General features: G+C 45.9%; 1 protein-coding gene across 1 annotated transcript in view; it reads left to right on the top strand.

Moving 5' to 3' along the window:
• Pip5k1b (phosphatidylinositol-4-phosphate 5-kinase type 1 beta) overlaps positions 1–6,509 on the top strand; it is a 274,296-nt gene extending 267,787 nt beyond the window's left edge. Inside the window, exon 15 of the mRNA XM_032891738.1 lies at positions 5,765–6,509. Within this exon, the coding sequence (XP_032747629.1) occupies positions 5,765–5,767 (3 nt within the window). The 3' untranslated portion in view covers positions 5,768–6,509. The remainder of the gene's footprint in view (positions 1–5,764) is intronic.
• Positions 6,510–21,780: the final 15,271 nt, after the last annotated feature.

Raw genomic sequence — 21,780 nt, 5'->3', positions numbered from 1 at the left:
CTGTACTTCCACAGAAAGTGCTGGGAGAGGAGGGCCCTGTGAGCCTGGAGTTTCCAGTTTTCTTAGCTCTGGTGTGGCCGAGGAAGGCCCTCCATGCAGATGACAAAGAAGCCAGGAACCTGGACTCCTTGTCAAATAATATCAGCACTATATTCAGCTCCCCAGATCTCGAAGCCAAGGTCAAAAAAAAAAATAGACTCCTGAGCTGCAGTCAGTGTGCTCTGAGGTGCTCGTGAGCGGGCTCAATTGAGTACCGGAAGTCCCGTGTAAAATAATCAAGATGCATTGATGTCCTCGATCACCATCCCGCCCTCTGAAAACGAATGAATGAAGCTGTGAATTGTGTTAAAATATTACTGCTGCGCTAACAGTTTTGAAATGAGAGACCTTGATCTCAGTCTATCTTCTGAGATATGGGAGATGATGCAATTTCTGTCATCCACCTGCTGTGGAAAGAGGGCTCTTTGATGGAGCACTGGAGGTCGACAGGGGGCCTGATAAACCAACATTCAAAGCTCCAATCAGTGATGTTCTACCAGATTAGACCAAAATGGAGGTCTTCATCCAAAGTGTGCAAGTCCTTCAAAAACAGCAACAGTCCTACCTTCTACCTTCTACAGCAAATCTTCTCAGGTGAAGTCTGCAGCCTTGATCCTTGGAAAAGAACAAGCGTACTAAGAACTGTAGCTGTGAGTCCTAACATTTATTTAAGAGGACTGGTAGGAAATGTGGACTCAGACTATTATAAAGTTTCCCTATTGCTATGACAAAATACGTGAGATAACCCTTTAAAAAGAAGAAAGGGAGGCCCAGATGACTTAATAGGCACAGGCACTTACTGCTGTACCTTATGACGTCATCACTATCCCTCATCCACCCACCCACACACACACACACACTAGCTCACTCACAAAGTCAATAATTGTTTTTAAAGGAAACGAGGGTTTATTTGGGGCTTATTTGGGTTTCTTGGTCTCAGCCCATAGTTCCTTGGCTCTGTTACACTGACTGCATGTGAGGTAAAACATCATGAGAATGCACACAGCAGAGGAAAACCACTCCCCACGGCTCGAGGTCCCAATATCCTTTCCTTTTTTTTTTTTTTTAAATTGGCTATTTTCTTTATCTACATTTCAAATATTATCCCCCTTCCCAGTTTTCCCTCCGAAAAAGTCCTATCCTATCCCCCCACCCCTTGCCTCCATGAGGGTGCTCACTCACTCACCCACGCACCCACTCCCTCCTGCCTCCCTGCCCTGGCATGGAGTCTTCACAGGACCAAGGGCCTCTCCTTTCATTGATGCCCGACAAGGCCATCCTCTGCTACACATGCAGCTGAAGACATGGGTTGCTCCATGTGTGCTCTTTGGTGGTTTAGTTCCTGGGAGCACTGGGGTGTCTGGTTGGTTGATAATGTTGGTCTTCCTATGGGGTTGCAAATTCCCTCAGCTACCTCAGTCCTTTCTCTACCTGCTCCACTGGGGACCCCGTTCTCAGTCCAACGGTTGACTGTGAGCATCTACCACTGCATTTGTCAGGCTCTGGCAGAGCATCTCGGGAGACAGCTATATCAGGCTCCTGTCAGCATGCACATCTTGGCATTCCCAATAGTGTCTGGGTTTGGTGGGATGGATCCCCATGTGTGGTAGTCTCTGGATGGCCTTTCCTTCAGTCTCTGCTCTCTACTTTGTCTCCATATTTCCTCCTGTGAACATTTTGTTCCCCCTTCTAAGAATGACTGAAGCATCCACACTTTGGTCTTTCTTCTTCTTGAGCTTCATGTGGTCTGTAAATTGTATCTTGGGTATTCCGAGCTTTTGGGCTAATATCCACTTATCAGTGAGTGCATACCATGTGTGATCTTCTGTGATTGGGTTACCTCACTCAGGATGACATTTTCTAGTTCCATCCATTTGCCTAAGAATTTCATAAAGTCATTGTCTTTAATAGTTGAGTAGTATAAATGTACCACATTTTCTGTACCCATTCCTCTACTGAGGGGCATCTGGGTTCTTCATAGCTTCTGGCTATTATAAATAAGGCTGCTATGAACAGAGTGGAGCATGTGCAGAAGGAAAACACAGGCAGATCTCTGTGAGCTGGAGATTAGCTGTGAAGTTTGCACACATGAGATTCCATGCCATTGCCCTGCCATGTCCTGATCTCTACAGCAGTGATGTGTGTGTTTATCATGCCTAGCAAAATGGTGTCAGGTCATTCGTGTCACGAGAGTGAGCCAGCTGTACTCTGTCCCCAGGTGATCAGGTCTCATGAAATAATAACCAGCGAAGGAGGTATATGAGTAAAATAAAGTGTACCAAGTGTAAATTACTACTTAAAAAAAAAAACCTGCTGTGGTAGAAAGCGGAAGCCAATATATCAACAAGGCACAAGTTCAAGGCCAGCCTGGGCCACATAGCCAAGACCTTTTTCAAGAACATTAAAAAGAAGGGGGAGGAAAAGGAGGAGAAGAAAGGAAGGAAAAAGGAAGGAAGGGAGGGCAGGAGGGCGGGCGGGCAGACTTCAGACTTCCTTGCTAAGTAATAGCAACTTTGGCCTTGAAATTCTGGGATCTCTTGGAGTACAATCAGGTGAATCCAGACAGGGAAGAGTCCTCGAAGCCCAGGAGACAGTGCTGAGGTGAGGCACTGGAATGGCTCGCTACAGATTTGTAGTTATGCTGAGTGATTGACAGAAACAGGCCGAGTGACCCAGGACGAGGTGATGTGCTGTCGCTGGAAAGATACAGAAACAGCAGGAAATAGAAAAATACAGAATAGGACTTGGGGAAAGCAGAATTGAGGAATTGCCAAGAGAAGGGGGGGGGACTTGATATAAGAATATAAAATTGGGTTGGGGATTTAGCTCAGTGGTAGAGCACTTGCCTAGCAAGCGCAAGGCCCTGGGTTCAGTCCCCAGCTCTGAAAAAAAGAATAAAAAAAAATATAAAATTGGGGAGTTGGGCATATGCTAATTGGAAGGAAAAGAATGGCTTCCTCCAAGGCATTTTGGTAAGTAGCTGCAACTTGAAACCAAATGAGATGCTCTGGACAGCAGAGGATGTGCAGCATGGATATCAGAGGATGTCCTATGGTTAGCAGAGGATGCCCCATGAATAGCAGAGGATACCCTATGATTAGCAAATGATGCCCCATGGATAGCAGAGGGGATGTAGCATGGATAGCAGAGGATGCCCCATGGATAGCAGGGGATGCCCCATGGATAACAAAAAGGGTGCAGCATTCCTGGGGGCAGAATTCTTGCCAGAATTGTGCAACATTTTGCGTTTTACCCCAGGGGTATCACTAGTAAGGTTACGATACGGAGGACCATGAGCATCTTGTGATGCTGTTTAGCACGGTTTGTCTTACAAGTCTTCAGTGATGTGAAGTCTTACCTTTCCTTCACCTCTGATCAGAGAATCCCTCACAGACAATCCAAACCTTCAGATAATCTGTTGGCTGAATATATTTTCAAAACAGTAGGTCTGGAGGGGAGACCAAGGGAGGAACTGATAAACAGAGTCACATGAGCCAAGACAGGAGACACCAGGAAAGACTTGACATCGTCTGTTGTCTTGTCTACATGTGCTGTGCTATCAAGAAAGAGGCCCTGTCAACTTAGGCTCAGCCAGGGGAGACTCTAAAGTGAAGTAGTGAGGGCTAGAGATGTAGCTCAGAGTAAGCATTTGCTTAGCATCCTGGAACCTTAGGCTCAATTCCCAGGACCAGAGAAAGGGGGAAAAAAAGTAAAGTTATAAAACTGCAACTCACAATTGGGTCAGATTGTATGATGAATTTCAATTATTTATTGCCAAATGGGATTACCCTTGACATTGTTTTTTTTTTTTTCCTCAAAAAAATATCATTTCAAACTCTTTATTCTGAATTGGGTTTTTGTTTTGTTTGTCTCTTTTGAAGGTATTAGATAGTACCATGTCTGTGACCCAGCTCTAACCTTCTCTCCAATTTGGGGGTACCAAATCTGTTTGTTTGTTTGATTGATTGATTGATTCTAAGGCTCAAACTCAGGGCCTCACAAATGTTAGGCATATACTCTTATCATAAGGCTACGCATCCCCACCCCGTTATATAACTTTATATAGAAGGAGATCACATATTTGCTTATTTCCAGTCACTGTGAGCTTGCGAAGGTGTAGGGAGATCATTTAAATAAAATAATTCCTGCAGTGAGTATGCAACGATAACAGAATAGTGTGTGCATCTGTGTCGGTATGTGTATATATTTGTGTGTCTTCTATGTGTGTATATATGTGTTTGTGTGTCTATGTCTGTGTGTATGTGTTTGTATGTTCATATGTGTATGTATTAGTGTGTTTGTGTGTACGATGTATTTGTGTGTTTGTGTGTGTGTTTGTGTGTCTATGTCTGTGTGTATGTGTATGTTTGTGTGTGTGGTGTATTTGTGTGTTTGTGTGTGCGGTGTATTTGTGTTTGTGTGTGTGTTTGTGTGTCTATGTCTGTGTGTATATGTTTGTGGGTATGTGTTTGTATGTTTATGTGTGTGGTGTATTTGTGTGTATGTTTGAGTGTCTATGTCTGTGTGTATGTGTATGTTTGTGTGTGTCTGTGTCTTTGTGTATGTGTTTGTATGTTTATGTGTGTGGTGTATGTGTGTGTGTCTGTGTGTGTGGTGTGTGATATTTAGCATTTTATTTCACACACACACAAAGAAGAGTTTATGACTACCAGTTGTAGTGACACACCTACAATCCAAGCTACTTGCCTGGCAGAAGCAGGAGGATCACTTGAGTCTGGATTTCAGGGCTAACCTGGTAATATAGCAAACCTTCCCTAAAAAGGAAGGAAGGAGGAGGTTCGAGGAGGGAGGAACAGCCTATCCCTCACAACTGCTCTGTGAGAAGGGTTTGTTACTGCTCTTCTCCTGCCCTAGTCCAACCGAGCGAGACTGCTTACCTCCAAAGCCACACAAACTCGGGTGTACCCCGGGTGGTGTGGCCATCGAGGGTTATTCTATTCTATAGATGAAACAGGGCTTACAGGCTGGGAAACATACATAACGTTATAGAGCTTAGATAATTAGAAAATAAATTTAGCCCAATATATATCTGTACAGACTAACCTGAAATGCTTTCCCTCATATGTACCCGAATACGTCTATCAGACTAACAAGGCTGCCTCTGCCTTCTTTTATTTAATTGGTTTCTTCATTTTGCTTTGCTTTCAGTTAGGGTTTTATGTACTGCAGGCTAGCCTCAAACTGAGGCTGAGAATGACCTTGAATTCCTGATTGTCATCCTCCTGTCTCTGCTTTCCAAGTGCTAGAATCACAGGATGTACCACCATGCCGACCTTGCCTGGCTCTGATTTTAATTAGCATTTTTAGGTTAGATATCTGATGGCTTGCTGTACTGCTGGCCACCAGGATACTGTTTGGAAAGGAACATAGAGTTCACTAGTTCGGGACTATGGCCAAGTCGTACTTTTTTGGCTTCAGTTCTCATATACCACCTGAGTCTTTGTATACCCTCCCTGAGCCCCATACATTTGGAAGACAGTGGTAACATTGCTTCATCCTAAGTCATTGCTGTGATGTAGCTGGGACTGGATCTCCATAAACCTAGGGTAATGAACAAGCCACAGGCCCCAACCTTAACGCATGCTTCTTCAGACACAAGTTGCTGGGAGAAATAACAACTTAAGGTCCCACTTACAGGCAGGAGGTCCAAACCGATGCTAAAGCTGAGGCTCACCTCTGTTTCTTTCTTCTACTCTCCCTCCAGTAAGTGAAAGTGGTAACCACCTGAGCACAGGAATGGGACCTGAACACAGCTACGGGAGAGAACTTCCCCCACTGCAGAATTCTTCAGAAGAGCTGGGCCGAAGCCCAGCACACACAGTGAGAATCAGCAGGACCTTGAAGCTTGCGAGATGTCGGGGAGCCTGGGTCCGTGGCCCTGTGGTCAGCAGATGGATGTGAAAAGCCCACACCGTTCTGTGGGTGCTGTTGCTTGCTGACTGTGAAGAACTGCATGAACTCTGTCTAAGCTGCTTTTCTCTACCATTGCTGATCACCCCCTTGGACTGGGAAGTGCTGTTTCCCCATAGGCTCTCTCGGTGTTTCATTCTGCATGCATAGAGTAATTACAAATAAGCAACCTATGGAACCTGCTATATTTTTTAAAAATCCATCCATGCCAAATGATGAATAAGATATAAATCCTCTCTCTTTGTTTCAGAGATTCGAATCATAACAAGCTTCGATCTGTTTTCCTTTCAAGATCAGTATAATAGGTCTGCCTTTCCTTTATAGAAAGCTAGCTTCTATAAAGATTTTTTTCACTGTTTACTAGTGAAGTGAGAAAAGCAAAGCTGTTTATAAAAGGCCTTATGTCTTGTATATACATTGTCTTTGAAAATATTTGTGATTTAGTTTGTTGCTCGTAAAAGAGAAATTATATAATTTATTTAGTAAATACGACTGTAAACTATAGTTTTATTGAAAGAAATAAAATATTTTGTTCTCAATTCTGGTCATGCGTTGATTCAAATGACTTAACAGTCGTGTGTGTGTGTGTGTGTGTGTGTGTGTGTGTGTGTGTATGTGTGTGTGTGTGTTGGGGGTTTGGAGGAATCAAACCTAGGACTTTGTATATACTAGACAAGGGGTCTACCACTAAACTATAACCTCAGTCCACATTGATAGATTGATTGATTGGTTGATTGGTTGATTGATTAAAAGAATAAATAAGTAAATCTTTTAATAGCAATAATCCTGGTGTGGTGGTCTGAATAAGACCGACCCCATAGTCTCAGATATTTAAATGCTTAGGGACTGGTACTATTTGAAAGAATTAGGAAGTGTGATCTTGTTGGAGGAAGTGTGTCACTGGGGGTGGATTTCGAGGTTTCCAAAGCCCAAACTAGGTCCAGCATCTCTCTTTTCTTGCTGCCTGCAGATCTGAGGGTAGATCTCTCAGCTCCTTCTCTAGCACCATGTCTGCCTGAGTGCTGCCAGGCTTAAAATGGACTAAACCTCTGAAACTGTTAGCCAGGCCCAATTAAATGCTTTCCTCTGTAAGAGTTGCCATGGTCTCTCTCCTGAGAGACACAGCCAGAATACAGCAAATACATAGGCGAATGCCAGCAGCAAACCACTGAACTGAGAATGGGACCTCCGTTGAAGGAATCAGAGAAAGGACTGGAAGAGCTTGAAGGGGCTCGAGACCCCATATGAACAGCAATGCCAAGCAACCAGAGCTTCCAGGGACTAAGCCACTACCCAAAGACTACACATGGACTGACCCTGGGCTCCAACCTCATAGGTAGCAATGAATATCCTAGTAAGAGCACCAGTGGAAGGGGAAGCCCTTGGTCCTGCCAAGACTGAACCCCCAGTGAACGTGATTGTTGGGGGGGGGTGGCAACGGGGGGAGGGGGGGAGGGGTGAACCAGTAAAGAAGGGGGGGGGAAGGGATTGGGGGGAGGTTTGCCCAGAAACTGGGCAAGGGAATAACATTCAAAATGTAAATAAGAAATACTCAAGTTAATAAAGAAAAAAACAGAAAAAATAAATAAATAAATAAATAAAGAGTTGCCATGGTCAATGGTTCTCAGCAAGAGAACACTAAGATACCTTGCCTTAGACAGATAGAAATGGAATAATAAAATTCAGAGTTCTAAGACAACATCTACCCAATAGCAGATTCTGATCAGCTAGTCCAGTGACCATTCCTAAATATGCTGGCATATTCATCATCACCCTGTTGTGCTATGGTAACCAACGACCCCAAAATTGCAATAGGACAGTTTTCTTTCCCTCTCACCTATGTGGGCCAGATATAGCTCAGCCCCGAGGATTGTCTTCATCTAGGACCTGGAGCAGCCCCTAGGCGTGCCACTGTTAAGGCAATGGAGGAGACCGGTGGGAGCACACACACAGCCTTTCCACTTGCATGAAGTACTTTTCCTGTCACCTTCCTTTGGCCAAAGCAAGTGACAGTGATGTCTGAAGCCAATGGATGTTGGAAGGTTGCTACTTCCCACATGGAAGTGAAGCCAGCAGAGGTGGGCAGTGAATACTGTAAACAAGGAATTTGCACCATCTGGTAACCAAGGCTACAGACATTCCTGAGGAGATGCTCAGAATAAAATACTTAATGTTAAAGCAGGCCGATTCGTGTAAACAAACACACGAGTGTGGGCTGGAACCAGCTTATGCTTGTTTACACACTCACGCTCACTCAGCACAAGTAGCAATTCAACTGCAGAGTTGATGCTGGGAATCCATCTTGGGTTAGGACCAATTCTAGGCTTACGGGTTCTGGCTGCTGAAGCAGATAACACAGGCCAGGTAGTTAATCAAGAACAGAGATCTGGGGTTGGGGATTTAGCTCAGTGGTAGAACGCTTGGCTAGCAAGCGCAAGGCCCTGGTTCGGTCCCCAGCTCGAAAAAAAAAAAAAAAAGAACAGAGACCTGCTCGTGATTCTAGAGCCTGAGTCGTCTGAGACTACACACCCATAAGACCCATGACAAGGCAGAAGGGCAAGAAAGGAGCCAATTCCTTCCTCCTTTTCAGAGAAGCATTGACCACTCGTGAGAACCGAGCCTTTGTAACACAAACATATCGAAAGGCCCCAGCTCCCAAAATGGTCACACTGGGGTTTGAGTTAGCAGTGTATGAAGTTCTGTGTTGAAAATCAAACCATGTCAGATGCCAACAAGAAGTTCTGAAGCGATTGAGGGTCCCCCCTGCCTCTCTCCCTCCAGCAATGGTATGTTCTAGCAGACCATGTGTCTGCCTACAGGACTCCCCTTCTCCCCCTCCCATTTGTAAATCCACTCATTTATCTCAACTGGGTCCGCAGCAAGGGACCCACTGATCCCTGGAAGTGTGGACTAATTGTTCTGGGTTTCATTTTTTCCTTATTCATGAAGAAAGAGGCTATAGTTCCCATTAAATTTATAGCGGCATTGGCCCACGAAATGCTAAGGACTGCTGTTTTAAGGCCCACCTCAAATATTTGAATGCCATGAGTTTGTCTCTGACTCTAACCCTCCCCCTGACTTAAATACTATATGAACCTATACCTACTTTATCCTTGACCTGATTGGCTAGGTCCACGCCCATTGTCAAGGTCATTCTCCTGCACTTAGACATTTGTTTTCTTTACCCATATACACAAAATTCTTTGTCAGCGACAGCCTCTTCTTGGAGAAACCTTGCTCAGAGCTATCTGCCCTGCTGCAATTCCGGCTGATGGATTTCTGGGCTTTCTGTCTTTGGCATCTTGGCATCTCTGTTCACCAGACCCTGGGAATTCCCTTCATCCCTTCATCTCCATCTTCAGTCTTCTTTTTTCTGGATGCTGCAGCTTCCTCTCTTTTGACTTACTGTCTCCATTCGATAAAGCACGTCAAAGGTTGTCAGATGGCTCCAGGGGAGCCAAGCACTTTCTCCTTAGCAACTTGAAACTTAAGAAGGGGGGAGGGGGTGAATGAGGCATCAAAGACAGTGTCTCAGAAGGCTCTGTGTGTGTGTGTGTGTGTGTGTGTGTGTGTGTGTGTGTGTGTGATCAATCCCAGGGCCTCCTGAGTGCTAGGCAAGCACACTACCACTGAGTGACACACCCAGTCACTCACCTCCTCTTTGTAAGTAAAGCAAACAGGAGGTGCTGGGGATGTGTTTGCCTGCAAGTGCTTGCCTGGCGTGCATTGGGTTTGACCTCCCACAGAACATAGCCTGGGCAGTGCATGCCTGTAATCATGACGTTTGGGAGGTGGGGACAGGAAATTCAGTGTCACCCTTAGCCATGCAGCAAGCGTGTGAGTCCAGTTTGGGACATGTAAGACCTGGCTCACAAAACTGACAGCAGTGTGTGGTGCACCCCGTTGTGCATCACAGCATTTGAAAGGCAGGGGCAGGCAGATCTCCATCAGTTCACGACCAGCCTGATCTACATAGAAAGTTCCAGAACAGCCAGAGCTACCCACTAAGACTCTGTCTAATAAATACAAAGTCATGAATACAGAATTAACCACATTGAGTCTTTGGTTTCTATAAGACATTCAGGCTGAGAGTGGTGGCTCTCACCTTTAATCCCAGCACTCATGAGGCAAAGGTAGGCAGATCTTTGTGAGTTTAAGGCCAGCCTGGTCTACAAAATACATTCTAAGAGCCAGTGCTACATACATAGTGAGACCCTTTCTTGAAGAGAAAAAAAAAAGGCATCTTAGATTGATAATGCATCATGAATCCAAACCCTGCCTAGACTACAGAGTGAGCTCAAGGAATGAACTCAAAACCAACCCAGGAAACTTAAAAAAAATCTTTGTCTCAAATAAAAAGTTTAATTTGGGCTGGAGAGGTGGCTCAGTCGTTAAGAACACATGTGGCCTTACTGAGAACCTGAGCTCCGTACCCAGCACACACATCAGGCAACCCAAACAGAGCTGCAGGCGTATATATATATATATATATATATATATATATATATATATATATATATATATATGTGTGTGTGTGTGTATGTATGTATATATATATGTATGTATAGTGTGTGTGTGTGTGTGTGTGTGTGTGTGTGTGTGTGTGTGTGTGTGTGTGTGTGTGTGTAGACAGCTCTGTTTGGGGGTATCTGGGTTTGGTTTGGGTTTTTTTCCTGGAATGGGGGTTTGTTGTTTGGTTGTTTGGTTGTAGGGTTGGTTGGTTTTGAGATGGGCTCTAACTTTGTATTCCCACCTGGCTAGCCTATGTAGTCCAAGTTGGTTTCAAATTCACAGAGATCCACTCATCTCTGTCTCTGACTACTGAGATTAAAGTCGCTTTCCCCTATGCCCTGCTAGAGACAACTCTTTAGGAAAATCACTCCAAGGATGAAAAGATGGCCAGTGGTTGAGGAAAAGCCCTCAAAGCATCACACACACACACACACACACACACACACACACACACACACACACACACACACACACACACCTCACACACACACACACTCACACTCACACACACATGTACATCATACTCACACACATACACACACACTCATGCACATACACACACGCACACACTTATACACACACACAATCACACATACACACATACACACTCATACACATACACACACATGCACACGTGCACGCACGCATCACACACATACATATACATTCACACACACATACACACATACACTCACACACATACACACTCCTCACACACACATGTACATATTCACACACATACACACTCACACACATGCACACACTCATACACACACACTCATACACACACGCACACACAATCACACATACACACTCATACACACACTCATACACTCACACACACACATAGTGTGTCACCCATTATGCTACCTGCCCCTCTCCCTTCTGTAGTCTGAAGGCTCTTCCCACATGCTCTGTCCACTAGACAAAGCCCAGGTGAGCAGGGACCTCAGTCATCATCTCAAACTGCCTTCATTCCTGTTGATCTTGATGTTTCCATTGCTAGTTTCTCCTGTCACTGTAGTCGTTCTCACAGAGCAGACAGCGAGAGCATCCAGGTAGTCATTCCCATGGAACACAGCATCCAGGCCACTGAACATCCCGGATTGGGTGCTGCAGATAACTCCGATCTGAAAGGGGCATCTGTGGCCATTTAGAGGGAAACAGTGGGCGTCTTCTGCCTTCGCCCTAACAACTGCACTTCCTGGGGAAGCATTAAGACCCCAAGAGCACTCATGTTTTCCTCGAGAGGACCCACCAAGGGCACCTAGCTTCTGGTTGAACCGTTACACCTGCCATTTAACACTCAAAAAAGATCCAGCTGGAGCAAAGTGGCCATGTCCTACTGCCAAAACAGACCTTGTAAGCCAGAGGTCATACGTGCACGTGCAGAAAGCCCAGGGGTTCTCAGCCTTCGAGACAGTGGCCACATGTGGAATGGGGAACCTTGAAACAGTCCTGATGATTGACTGATCCTGTGTAGGATGTCATACAGGTGAGGGTGGGTACAGGATAGAAGGAGGCCTGTCATTGGACGAGAAGGAAGGATGGGCGGGAGAGAAGTTTGAAGGAAGAGGAGGAGACTGGAACTGAAGAGACCGGGAGAAGCCTCGGAGAAAACATGGAGGCTGGTGTAAAGACTCCACTCGTATTTACAGGTTGTTATGAATATCCTTAAGGGATGGATGTGTATAGGGCTCTGTATGTTTAGGTGGGCAATTATGTCTTATCAATTAGATCAGAGGTTATTGTGTTGTGTGTTCTTTCTTGTGGAGATTTGAGTTTGGGAGAGTGTGTGGCCACAGAGACACTGGGCCACCATGGAGCTGGGATGTATATCTCTGGCATGGTGAAGCCTGCCTTGGGAACTGGATGGGTAGAGATTGTTACCAGGCTCAGAGAGAAGCCTTCGGCAGTGTGATATGGGATGGAGCAGAGCTGGTGAGACTCTTTGCTGACTGAGATTAAGATATCTATCAGATATCTTAGGGCACTGCAATGCTGAACCAAGTGGGGGATAAAAGACAGATATATTTTTTATAATTTTACAACAGTCCTAGCTCCAGAAGCAGACTTAAACTGGAAGACTTGGTTACAGGACTCACAAACTCTCCCCAAGTAATTCTCCTGCAAGCAAGGTTTAGAACCATGAGTAGCCAGTAAACACACTTGCTTGACCCGTGTTGGAGTGGCCTCTAAGGTATATTTGACATTTTTTTTTTGTTGCTGCTAATTAGCCTTTTTTTGTTGTATCCTTTTTTTCCCTTTTCTTTGTTTCTTCCTTCCTTTCTTTGTTTCTTCCTTCCTTTCTTTCTTCCTTCCTTTCTTTCTTCCTTTCTTTCTTTCTCTCTTTCTTTGTCTTTCTTTCTTTGTTCATTTCTTTCGTTCCTTAATTGAAGATCCCTTACTGGTCCTGCTTCCACAAGTCCATGAATGCCCAAGATCAAGGAGAAAGAGAAGACAACCAGGTAGGCAGGGAAGGTCATTTCCAGAACATTCCATTTACACAAAGAACTAAACAGACAAGTCACTATTGCTCCTAGAAGTAGGCAGCATGGGACAGGGAGAGGTGGGGAGTAGGGGTGTCTTTAAAAATAATACAGGGTGGGCTGGAGAGATGGCTCAGTGGTTAAGAACACTGACTGCTCTTCCAAAGGTGCTGAGTTCAATTCCCAGCAACCACATGGTGACTCACAACCATCTGTAATGGGATCCGATGCCCCCTTCTAGTGTGTCTGAAGACAGCAATTGTGTACTCACATATATAAAATAAATAAATAAATCTTTAAAAAAAAAAAAAACAATATAGGCTAAACTTGGTGCCAGGATGGTCTTAGCTTGCTTCAACCCAGGAGAAATCAAAGTATCAAAAGCTGTTTGGGAAGGCCAGACCATCAGGGATGGAGGGAAGACAGTACAGGGGGTGAGGGAGAAGAGACTTCACTCCCCCTGCTGAGAATCCCCTACCCCTCGGGTCTGAGGTCCAAAGCCAGACCGGGCCTGCAAGACTTATTAGCAGAATGCTCACCTTGGGGGTTTTATAAGGAAAACAGTGTTGCAAGTCTGGCAGGCAGGAAATTGTACTCTCACTCCCAAGAGCTGGAGGAGGCATAGTCTGGCTTCTTTCTTTCTTTCTTTCTTTCTTTCTTTCTTTCTTTCTTTCTTTCTTTCTTTCTTTATTTATTTTTTATTTTTTATTTATTTATTTATTTATTTTTATTAACTTGAGTATTTCTTATTTACATTTCGATTGTTATTCCTTTTCCCGGTTTCTGGGCGTCTGGCTTCTTTCTACCTGAACTATCCCGTCCCTGTCTTTAAGACTCCAGAGCATTAGTACTTTCCTCAGGGACCCTCACAGTCTGCAGGGACGACACAAACCCTGTGTCTCCATTTGAGGACCAGGCCTGGTTTTGAAGAGAAGGCCCTACACGCCAGCTCCAGGGACCGACCATAAAATCCAGTCTTAAAACCCCCGCCCAGGGGAATAAAATCTGGAGTGAAAAAATAACCCTCCCGAAGAACAGCCTGGGAATAATCACAAAAATGGGGAAATACCACACATACAGAGGTGGATGCTCGCAGCCGAGAATGGGGTCCCCACTGGAGAAGTTAGAGAAAGGATTGAAGGAGCTGAACGGGTTTGCAACCCCATAAGAAAAACAATACCAACCAACCAGAGCTCCCAGGGACTAAACCACCATCTAAAGAGTACACATGGACAGACCCATGGGTCCAGCTGCATATGTAGCAGAGGATGGCCTTGTTGGGCACCAATGGGAGGAGAAGCCCTTGGTCCTGCCAAGGTTTGACTCCCCAGTATAGAGGAATATAAGTGTGGGGAGGTGGGAAGGGGTGGGTGGGTGGATGGAGGAACAGCCTCCTAGAAGAAGGGGGAGGGGATGGGATAGGGGGTTTATGGATGGGAAACGAGGAAAGGGGATCACATTTGAAATGTAAATAAATGCTATCCAATAAAAAATGGGGAAATGTCTTCTCTCAGGAAGGGCCATCTGTACCGGGCAGCCCTATCCCATCCTGTGGGTAATTGTTTATGACACAGGCAAGCAGACCACTGACCTCCCTAGCATCCATCAGTGAGGTTTTAGATTACCCAATCCTTCTAGAGAGTTCCCCAGTTCCCTATAAGAAGGCCTGCACATCTTTGTCTGTGGTCGCCATTTCTTTTTATTTTTAAAGCCAGGTGTGGTGGTGGACATTTTTTTTTAATTAATTTATTTATTATGTATACAGTGTTCCACCTGCATGTACACCTGCAGACCAGAAGAGGGCACCAGATCCCATTACAAATGGTTGTGAGCCACCATGTGGTTGCTGGGAATTGAACTCAGGACCTCTGGAAGAGCAGTTGGTGCTCTTAACCGCTGAGCCATCTCTCCAGCCCTGTGGTCGCCATTTCAAAAACTGATTGACCCCGAATGCTGGCTGTTTCTGCAGATAAACACTCTTGGTCTTTGCATACCGAGTCTGGGGTCTTCCTTTCGTGACTCCTGGGCCCTTACAAGTCCACCAGGTTGTACCTGTCAAGTCCCACAGAAGCTCAGAGCAAACCATGGTGTCGGCATACCAAAGATGGAGCAGGATGCCCACTCTGGCACCTGGCTCCTCTCAGCTCTTCTCACCCCACCCCTACCTTAACCCTCCCCAGCTTCCCTCCCCGCAGCTTCTCTCTCCTATGTAATCAACCCGACTGTTCCTGTCTGGGTTCCTTTGACCCTCCTCTCATGCTCAAGTTCAGTCTGGACTCTTCTAGCTGTCTCTGCTGTACTCTCCCTCATACCTGTAATAAAAACCTTCTCCTCAGCCCTGCCTTGGATAGGTCATGCCCTCAGTTCATTCATTCGCCTCTACCTGTTTGGCTCTTCCTCTCTACCCTCCTTTGCCAAGCTCTGTGCCTTTGTCACACCTCAGATTAAGGTGGGGCCAGTCCTGTGATTATTCCTTTCACAGCACTCCCACCGGGGTCCCCGTCGGGGAGCTGGCGGAAGGACTGGAGGAGCTGAGGGGGACTGCAACCCCATAGAAAGAACAACATCGTCTGGCCGGACCACTCAGTGCTCCCAATAACTAGACCACCAACCAAGGAGTGTACAGGGAGGGATCCATGGCTCCAGATATATATGTAACGGAGGATGGCCTTGTCTGACATCAATGGGAGACGAGGCCCTTGGTCCTGTGGAGGTTTGATGCCCCAGCATAGCGGGATGCTGGAACGGTGGGATGGGAGAGGGTGGGTAGGTGGGGGAGCACCCTCATAGAGGCAAAGGGGAGGGAGGAGAGAGCGGATGTGGGATGGGGGTTTTGTGGAGGGGAACCAGGAAGGGGGATATCATTTGAGATGTAAATGAATGGAATGATTAATTTAAAAAAAAAAGAGCTATTAAATTCTCTCCTTCCTTTGCAAGACAATAAACTCCACAAGAACATGTTGACTAGCATCCTTACTCAAGGTATCTTCAGCAACCGTGAGGCCTGGATCTGTAGACACTTAACCTACCTATGGATGGTTAGGTAGCTGGACTAGGGTGGGGTGGGGTGGATAGAAAGGCAAACCTGAGCAAGAAGAAAGACGACCAGTGAGGAGGTCACAGGATAGAGACTAAAACCAGAGGGCAGATTATAAACAGACTCTCCTGTAGTTGATGGTAGCTCCGAAAGAAAAACTTAAGATGACTACAAAGTCCAGGATAGAGGCACAGGTAGCATGTGTGGTCCAGCCTGGAAGACAACTGTGGTGGGGATCTATACAGAGATTTCACTACATCCCGTGCTTGATGTGAAAGAAGAAAGTGTGGAGGCGCGTAAAAGATAAATGAAGCAAAAGCCATTCTGCCTGGGATAGCCAGAGACCTCGGCAAGGTGAGGGGGGGATTATCAGAGCATGGGAATTGCGGCTAAAATCAGACGGCTTGTCCAGTCAGAAGGGGAACCACGGGGGAAACCCAGTCACTACTAGGAACGCTACCGGTATGGGATGGAGTAAGACAAGAAAGAGGGGGAATAGCCAGCCTTCTCTCCTACACATCACTGCCCTCCAGGCTCCAGTGTCTGTTATTGTAATTAATGTACTGTAATCCTCATCCAGCATCCTCATCTAACGTCACAGTCCACCCACGTCGCTACCGCCCTGTCTCAAAGAAACGTCAGAACAAACTCGAGGGAGTTTGGGAGTGTACTTCGCAAGGATGAGAGTCCCCTATAAAACAGAGCAAAACAGTCCAGGAATAGAGATCAGATCTAGATGTGAAGAGCAGCAGAGAGGAGGGGAACCAGGGGGAACCAGGAGGCTGCAGTCTGCCTGACTCTCCTTCCAGGGCTGAAAAGATCACAGCGAGGGAGACAGAGTCCTGTGGCCTGGGGCCAAGCAGCTCAGCACTGGTCACTACTTCCAATGACTTAGAGGGCTAAGTCAGGAACGGAAAGGTGTGCTGTGCTGGCTGATTGTGTCAGCTTGGCATGGCCAAGGATCATCGGGGAAGAGGAAACTTCAACTGAGAAAATGCTTCTGGGCTGGAAGGATGGCTCAGCGGTTAAGAGCACTGACTGCTCTTCCAGAGGTCCTGAGTTCAATTCCCAGCAACCACATGGTGGCTCACAACCATCTGTAATGAGATCTGATGCCCTCTTCTGGTGCGTCTGAAGACAGCTACAGTGTACTCATGTACATATAATAATAAATAAAAGTTTATAGAAAAAGAAGATTCTTCCATCAGATTGGATAAGTCTTTAGGGGATTTTCTTGATTAATGATTGATGTAGGAGGGTCTAGCCCATAGTAGGAGGTGCTAACCTTGGGCAGGTAGTCCCGAGTTGTATTTAAAATAAAAAGCCAAGAGGAACAAGGCAGTAAGCTGTCCTCTTCAGTGGCCCTGTTTCAGTTCCTACAACAGCCCCGACTTTCCTCGATGACAGACTCTGACTAGGAATGTAGGGTGAAATAAACACTTCCCTCCCCAAATTGATTTTAGTTTCTATTTATCGCAGAAAAATTAACAGAAAACAGACTAATATGGCTTTGTGGTAGTTTGAATAAAAATGACCTCCCTAGGTCCGTAGGGAGTGGGCAATATTAGGGGGTGTGGCCTTGTGGGAGGAAGTGTGATTCAATCTCTTCCTGTTGCCTGCCAATCTGGATGTAAAACTCTACGCTTCTCCAGCCCGAGTCTGCCTGCACACTGCTGTACCTTCCCGCCATGGACTGAACCTCTGAACCTGTAAGCCAGCCCGAACTACACAGTTTCCTTTATAAGAATTGCTGCGGTCATGGTGTCTCTTCCCAGCAATAGAAACCCTAAGACACAGTTCTTGGTATTTCCCAAACCCCTCCTGGAAAGAGCAAAGGACAGGTAGACCCAAGTTTGTGTCCTAGCTCAGGTACATACTTACTAACTGGAAGATTAGGGCGAGGGAATTTGCCTCTGGGCCTGACTCTAAAATGGGGACGATACTGACCTCACTGTGACTGTTAGAAGAACTGAGAGTATTTATAAAGCGTTACACCCGGTGTGAACATTCTCTATCCTACATTCGCAACCGAAGATCCTAAGGAAAAGGAACCTCTGAGGCTCTGGGCCAGGCTCTCTGCTAACCTGCAGTTAGCTGTCAGTCAGAGGCTACAACCATTGGAGCAAGAAGGTCCGCCCCCAAACTTGTCCATACGGTTGTTGGAAGATACGTTTCCTTCTGAGTTCTAGCCAGACAACTCAGACCCCTACCATGTGGGCCCCATCTGCACAGCATTAAAGACTAGCATACCCCAGAGTCACCAACATGGAAAATAGATTGGTGAGTAGTCTAGCTACATCTAGAAGAGAAGGTGATGCGTCATTCAGCGATTACCGAGGGTGAGGGAAGGGCAACAGCCCTTCCCCCAGCTATGGTCAAGACCACCCCGTCCATGTCTGGTCCAATGAATGCCTACGTCCAGCTGTGGACCACTGACTTCTCAGTGATCTGCCCCAGTCTGAAGTCTACACCTGCCAATCTGAAGAAACCCGAAGAGTGCTTTCTGTGGACAGGTATAGAACTGTGCCTCTTAAATGCCACCAAGACCAGCCACCTGACCATGTGTGTGACCCACACTTGAGAATTCACATGTCTCACATTCATGCCGTATTTATGTAAAGCCCTGAGGCATTCGCTCTATTTGACAGGGAGGAAACTGAAACTCTGAGAAATGAGAAATAGAACCAGGTATGCAGGCACAAGCCTATAACTCCAGCACTCGGGAGCTCGAGGCAAGAGAATGAGGGAATTCCAAGCCAGCCTGGGCTTCCTATCAAGACCCTAATTCAATACATACACACACCAAGCAATGTTTGAAGGGATTTGGACAATGTCATGAAAATTATCTCAAACTTGGAAACAAGAAGAGATTGCTGTAGGTCTAGAGCTCAAAGTTGCACAAAGATACCGAAGGGGACAATTTTGTCCCAGACACTCCAAGAGATGATAATGTAGTTTCTAGAAACATTAGAGTAGAGCAACTTAATCTGGAGTGGACACTACTGCCACCTAGTGGTTGCGATCTGGGATTGCTGCTAAAACTCAGACTGGGGCAAACAACACACCCCCACCCCCACAGCAAGGAGGTCAAAGGGTCACTATTGAGAAATCCTCCTTTGGGAGAGTGTGACCATACTTGACCTGTCACCAGCTATTAGTTGTGTCTCTAGCACATCAACATGTAGAACACTGTTTCCAGGCCTTTGTCCTCTGACTTGGAAGCTATCCCTAGCGATACAAAGTGTGTGTAATCTTCAACAATAGGGTCTTCTGCTGGCCAAGTTCTGGTAGACAATCAGGAGCAATGACCATTGTCTGTATTATTGGGGGAACTCTTTGGACCTCTCTTACCAACGACTTGTGGGGAGGTATCTTACATCTGCCTTGTTTTTTCTCTTTGTGATATCAAACCCAGAGCTTTGTGTAAGCTATACCCCCAACCTTACCCTCTCTTCATAAATACTGATATACTCTGAATATGGGGCCTTATGACCTTATAAAACCCTAGTCACTTCTTTCAAGGTCCTGAGTGCAAATGCAGTTTTGGTCAAAATGTACTGGGGACTGGGATTTTCTGCAAGGCACTTGGAGGCCCATTTCAGCCCATTGTACCTCTCTGGTTCTTTGTTAACGCCTGCTGGGCAGGTGGTCCTGAGCTGTATAAAAAGCAGGCTAAGCAAGCCATGTGGAGCAAACTAGTAAGCAGCACTCCCCCCCACCCCCACCCCACCCCCGTGCACCTCCTGCAGTCTCTGCTTCGGTTCCTGCTGAGTTCCTGAATTCCCTTGTGCTTCCATGAGAAGTATGTTTCTCGCCTGTTGAATGCTGTGCTGTATAGATACAGCTGCTGAGCCCACAAAGCCATGCATATTTCTACCATACCGCAGAGCTTCCTTGAGGGACAGGCGCTACATCTATGCCAACTCCTTAATCAACACAAGCTACTCTCTAAGGCTGGTATCTCAGAGCCGAGCATGGGGCTCAGTGATACAGCATTTGCCGTACATGCTGAACGCAGTGGCAGACATACTTAATCCCAGCACTTGAGAGGCAGAGGCAGATGGATCTCTGCGAGTCTGAGGCCAGTCTGGTCTACAGAGCTAGATAAATAACGTTATTCCAGCCACACTACCTGCCTCTATCTTTGTGACCCCTGAGATAAATCTCCAAGAAGAATTTTGCTTTTGTAGAAGGCGCTCTCCCAAATGCTATCACACAGGGCCCCAAGGCACATGTCTGGAAGCCAAGCCCAGCAATTAAGTGCTGACCTCCTTCCTTCTGGCCATCTCACGTTTCATAATAAGCAATTATTTAAATTAGTGCTGTTTCTTACTTATTCTCAAAAACCACTCATATTGGTTAACTAATTCAAGCTAATTAAATTTATTAATCAATAGGGGGCTTTTTGGTTTAGTTTAGTCTTTGGTTTTCTGAGACAGGCTTTCTCTGTGTAGCCCTGGCTGTTCTGGAACTCGATCTGTAGACCAGGCTGACCTCGAACTCACAGAGGTCTGCCTGCCTCTGCCCCCTGAGTGCTGGGATTAAAGGCGTGAACCACCACCATCTGGCATGAATCAATTCTATGTTAAGCTCATAGCAGGGTCTCAAAGGCAAGCCAGAGTCTGGATGCTATCAGTTCCCTGGGACACAAGGAGCTGTTCCAAGCTCCTCAGTAAACAATGATCTGTCCTTGGCAGATGTTAGGGAGGAACACCCTTGAACCTCTCTTATCAATTATTAATCAGTAGATGAAAAGGCTTACAGTTCCCTAGCATAGAAGTCATTGTCTTGGGAATATGTGTAGCATCCCTACTGGATTGGAAAAGCTCTTCCTGGACTTTCCATATCTCTTCATCAGAATGTGCCCCACTCTGGTACTGGCTTCTATGGTTTGAATGTTTTTGTCAACTCCATGATTTCCTATTGAAACCCTCAACACCACACACACACACACACACACACACACACACACACACACACACACACACATATATATATATATTTTGGGAGATGCTGCCCTTGGATGAGTCTGTGTCATGAGGGCTCAACCCTTGCTATACACAGGGCTTGTAGGAGGCCTTACTGTTGTGTGAGGAACAGCATTCTTCTCTTCTCCAGAGGATTCATTTCTGTTCTTTATAAACTTACCAGTCTCAGGCAGTACATTATGGCAGCACAAAATAGACCATGACACTGACCGATAATGTTGCCCTCACTTTTTTGCAGAATATTTGTTTCATGGCAGGCACATGATTCCAGAGAGCCAATAAGAACTGCAATATTGAAACTAAGAAAAACTCCTTTTCTAAGGATGTAAGAGCCCTTGGGTCAGAAATCAGGAGGCCTAGCTCCACTTCAATCAGGGGTGTGTCACTTAAAATGTCCGGGCCTCCAATTCCACATCTGAAAATTAGCTACAGTTCCGAGAGGGAGGGGGAGGAGGAAGGGAGGGGGGGAGAGGAGAGAGAGAGAGAGAGAGAGAGAGAGAGAGAGAGAGAGAGAGAGAGAGAGAGAGAGAGAGAGAGAGATTACATTAGCAGTCACTACAAACCGCCCTTTCCTTTGTGCTTTTTTGGGAAATCAGAAGCAGGAGTATCCTAAGTCAGATGGTACACGGAGGATGTTTTTAACGCCTATACAGTTCCCGTCATTCAACCCTTTTTGAAACCCTAGAGGTGAAAGATTTCTCGGACACTTTCCTCACTCTTGAAGCTCAAAGAGTTCTCCACAGCGTCATAATGGCAACCCCAAACAATGCGCAGACTCTTCAAA

This window comes from Rattus rattus, chromosome 2, assembly GCF_011064425.1.
Source record: "Rattus rattus isolate New Zealand chromosome 2, Rrattus_CSIRO_v1, whole genome shotgun sequence".
Lineage (NCBI taxonomy): Eukaryota > Metazoa > Chordata > Mammalia > Rodentia > Muridae > Rattus > Rattus rattus.
The sequence above is the reverse complement of the archived record's forward strand: the minus strand, read 5'-3'. Positions and strand labels throughout refer to the sequence as shown.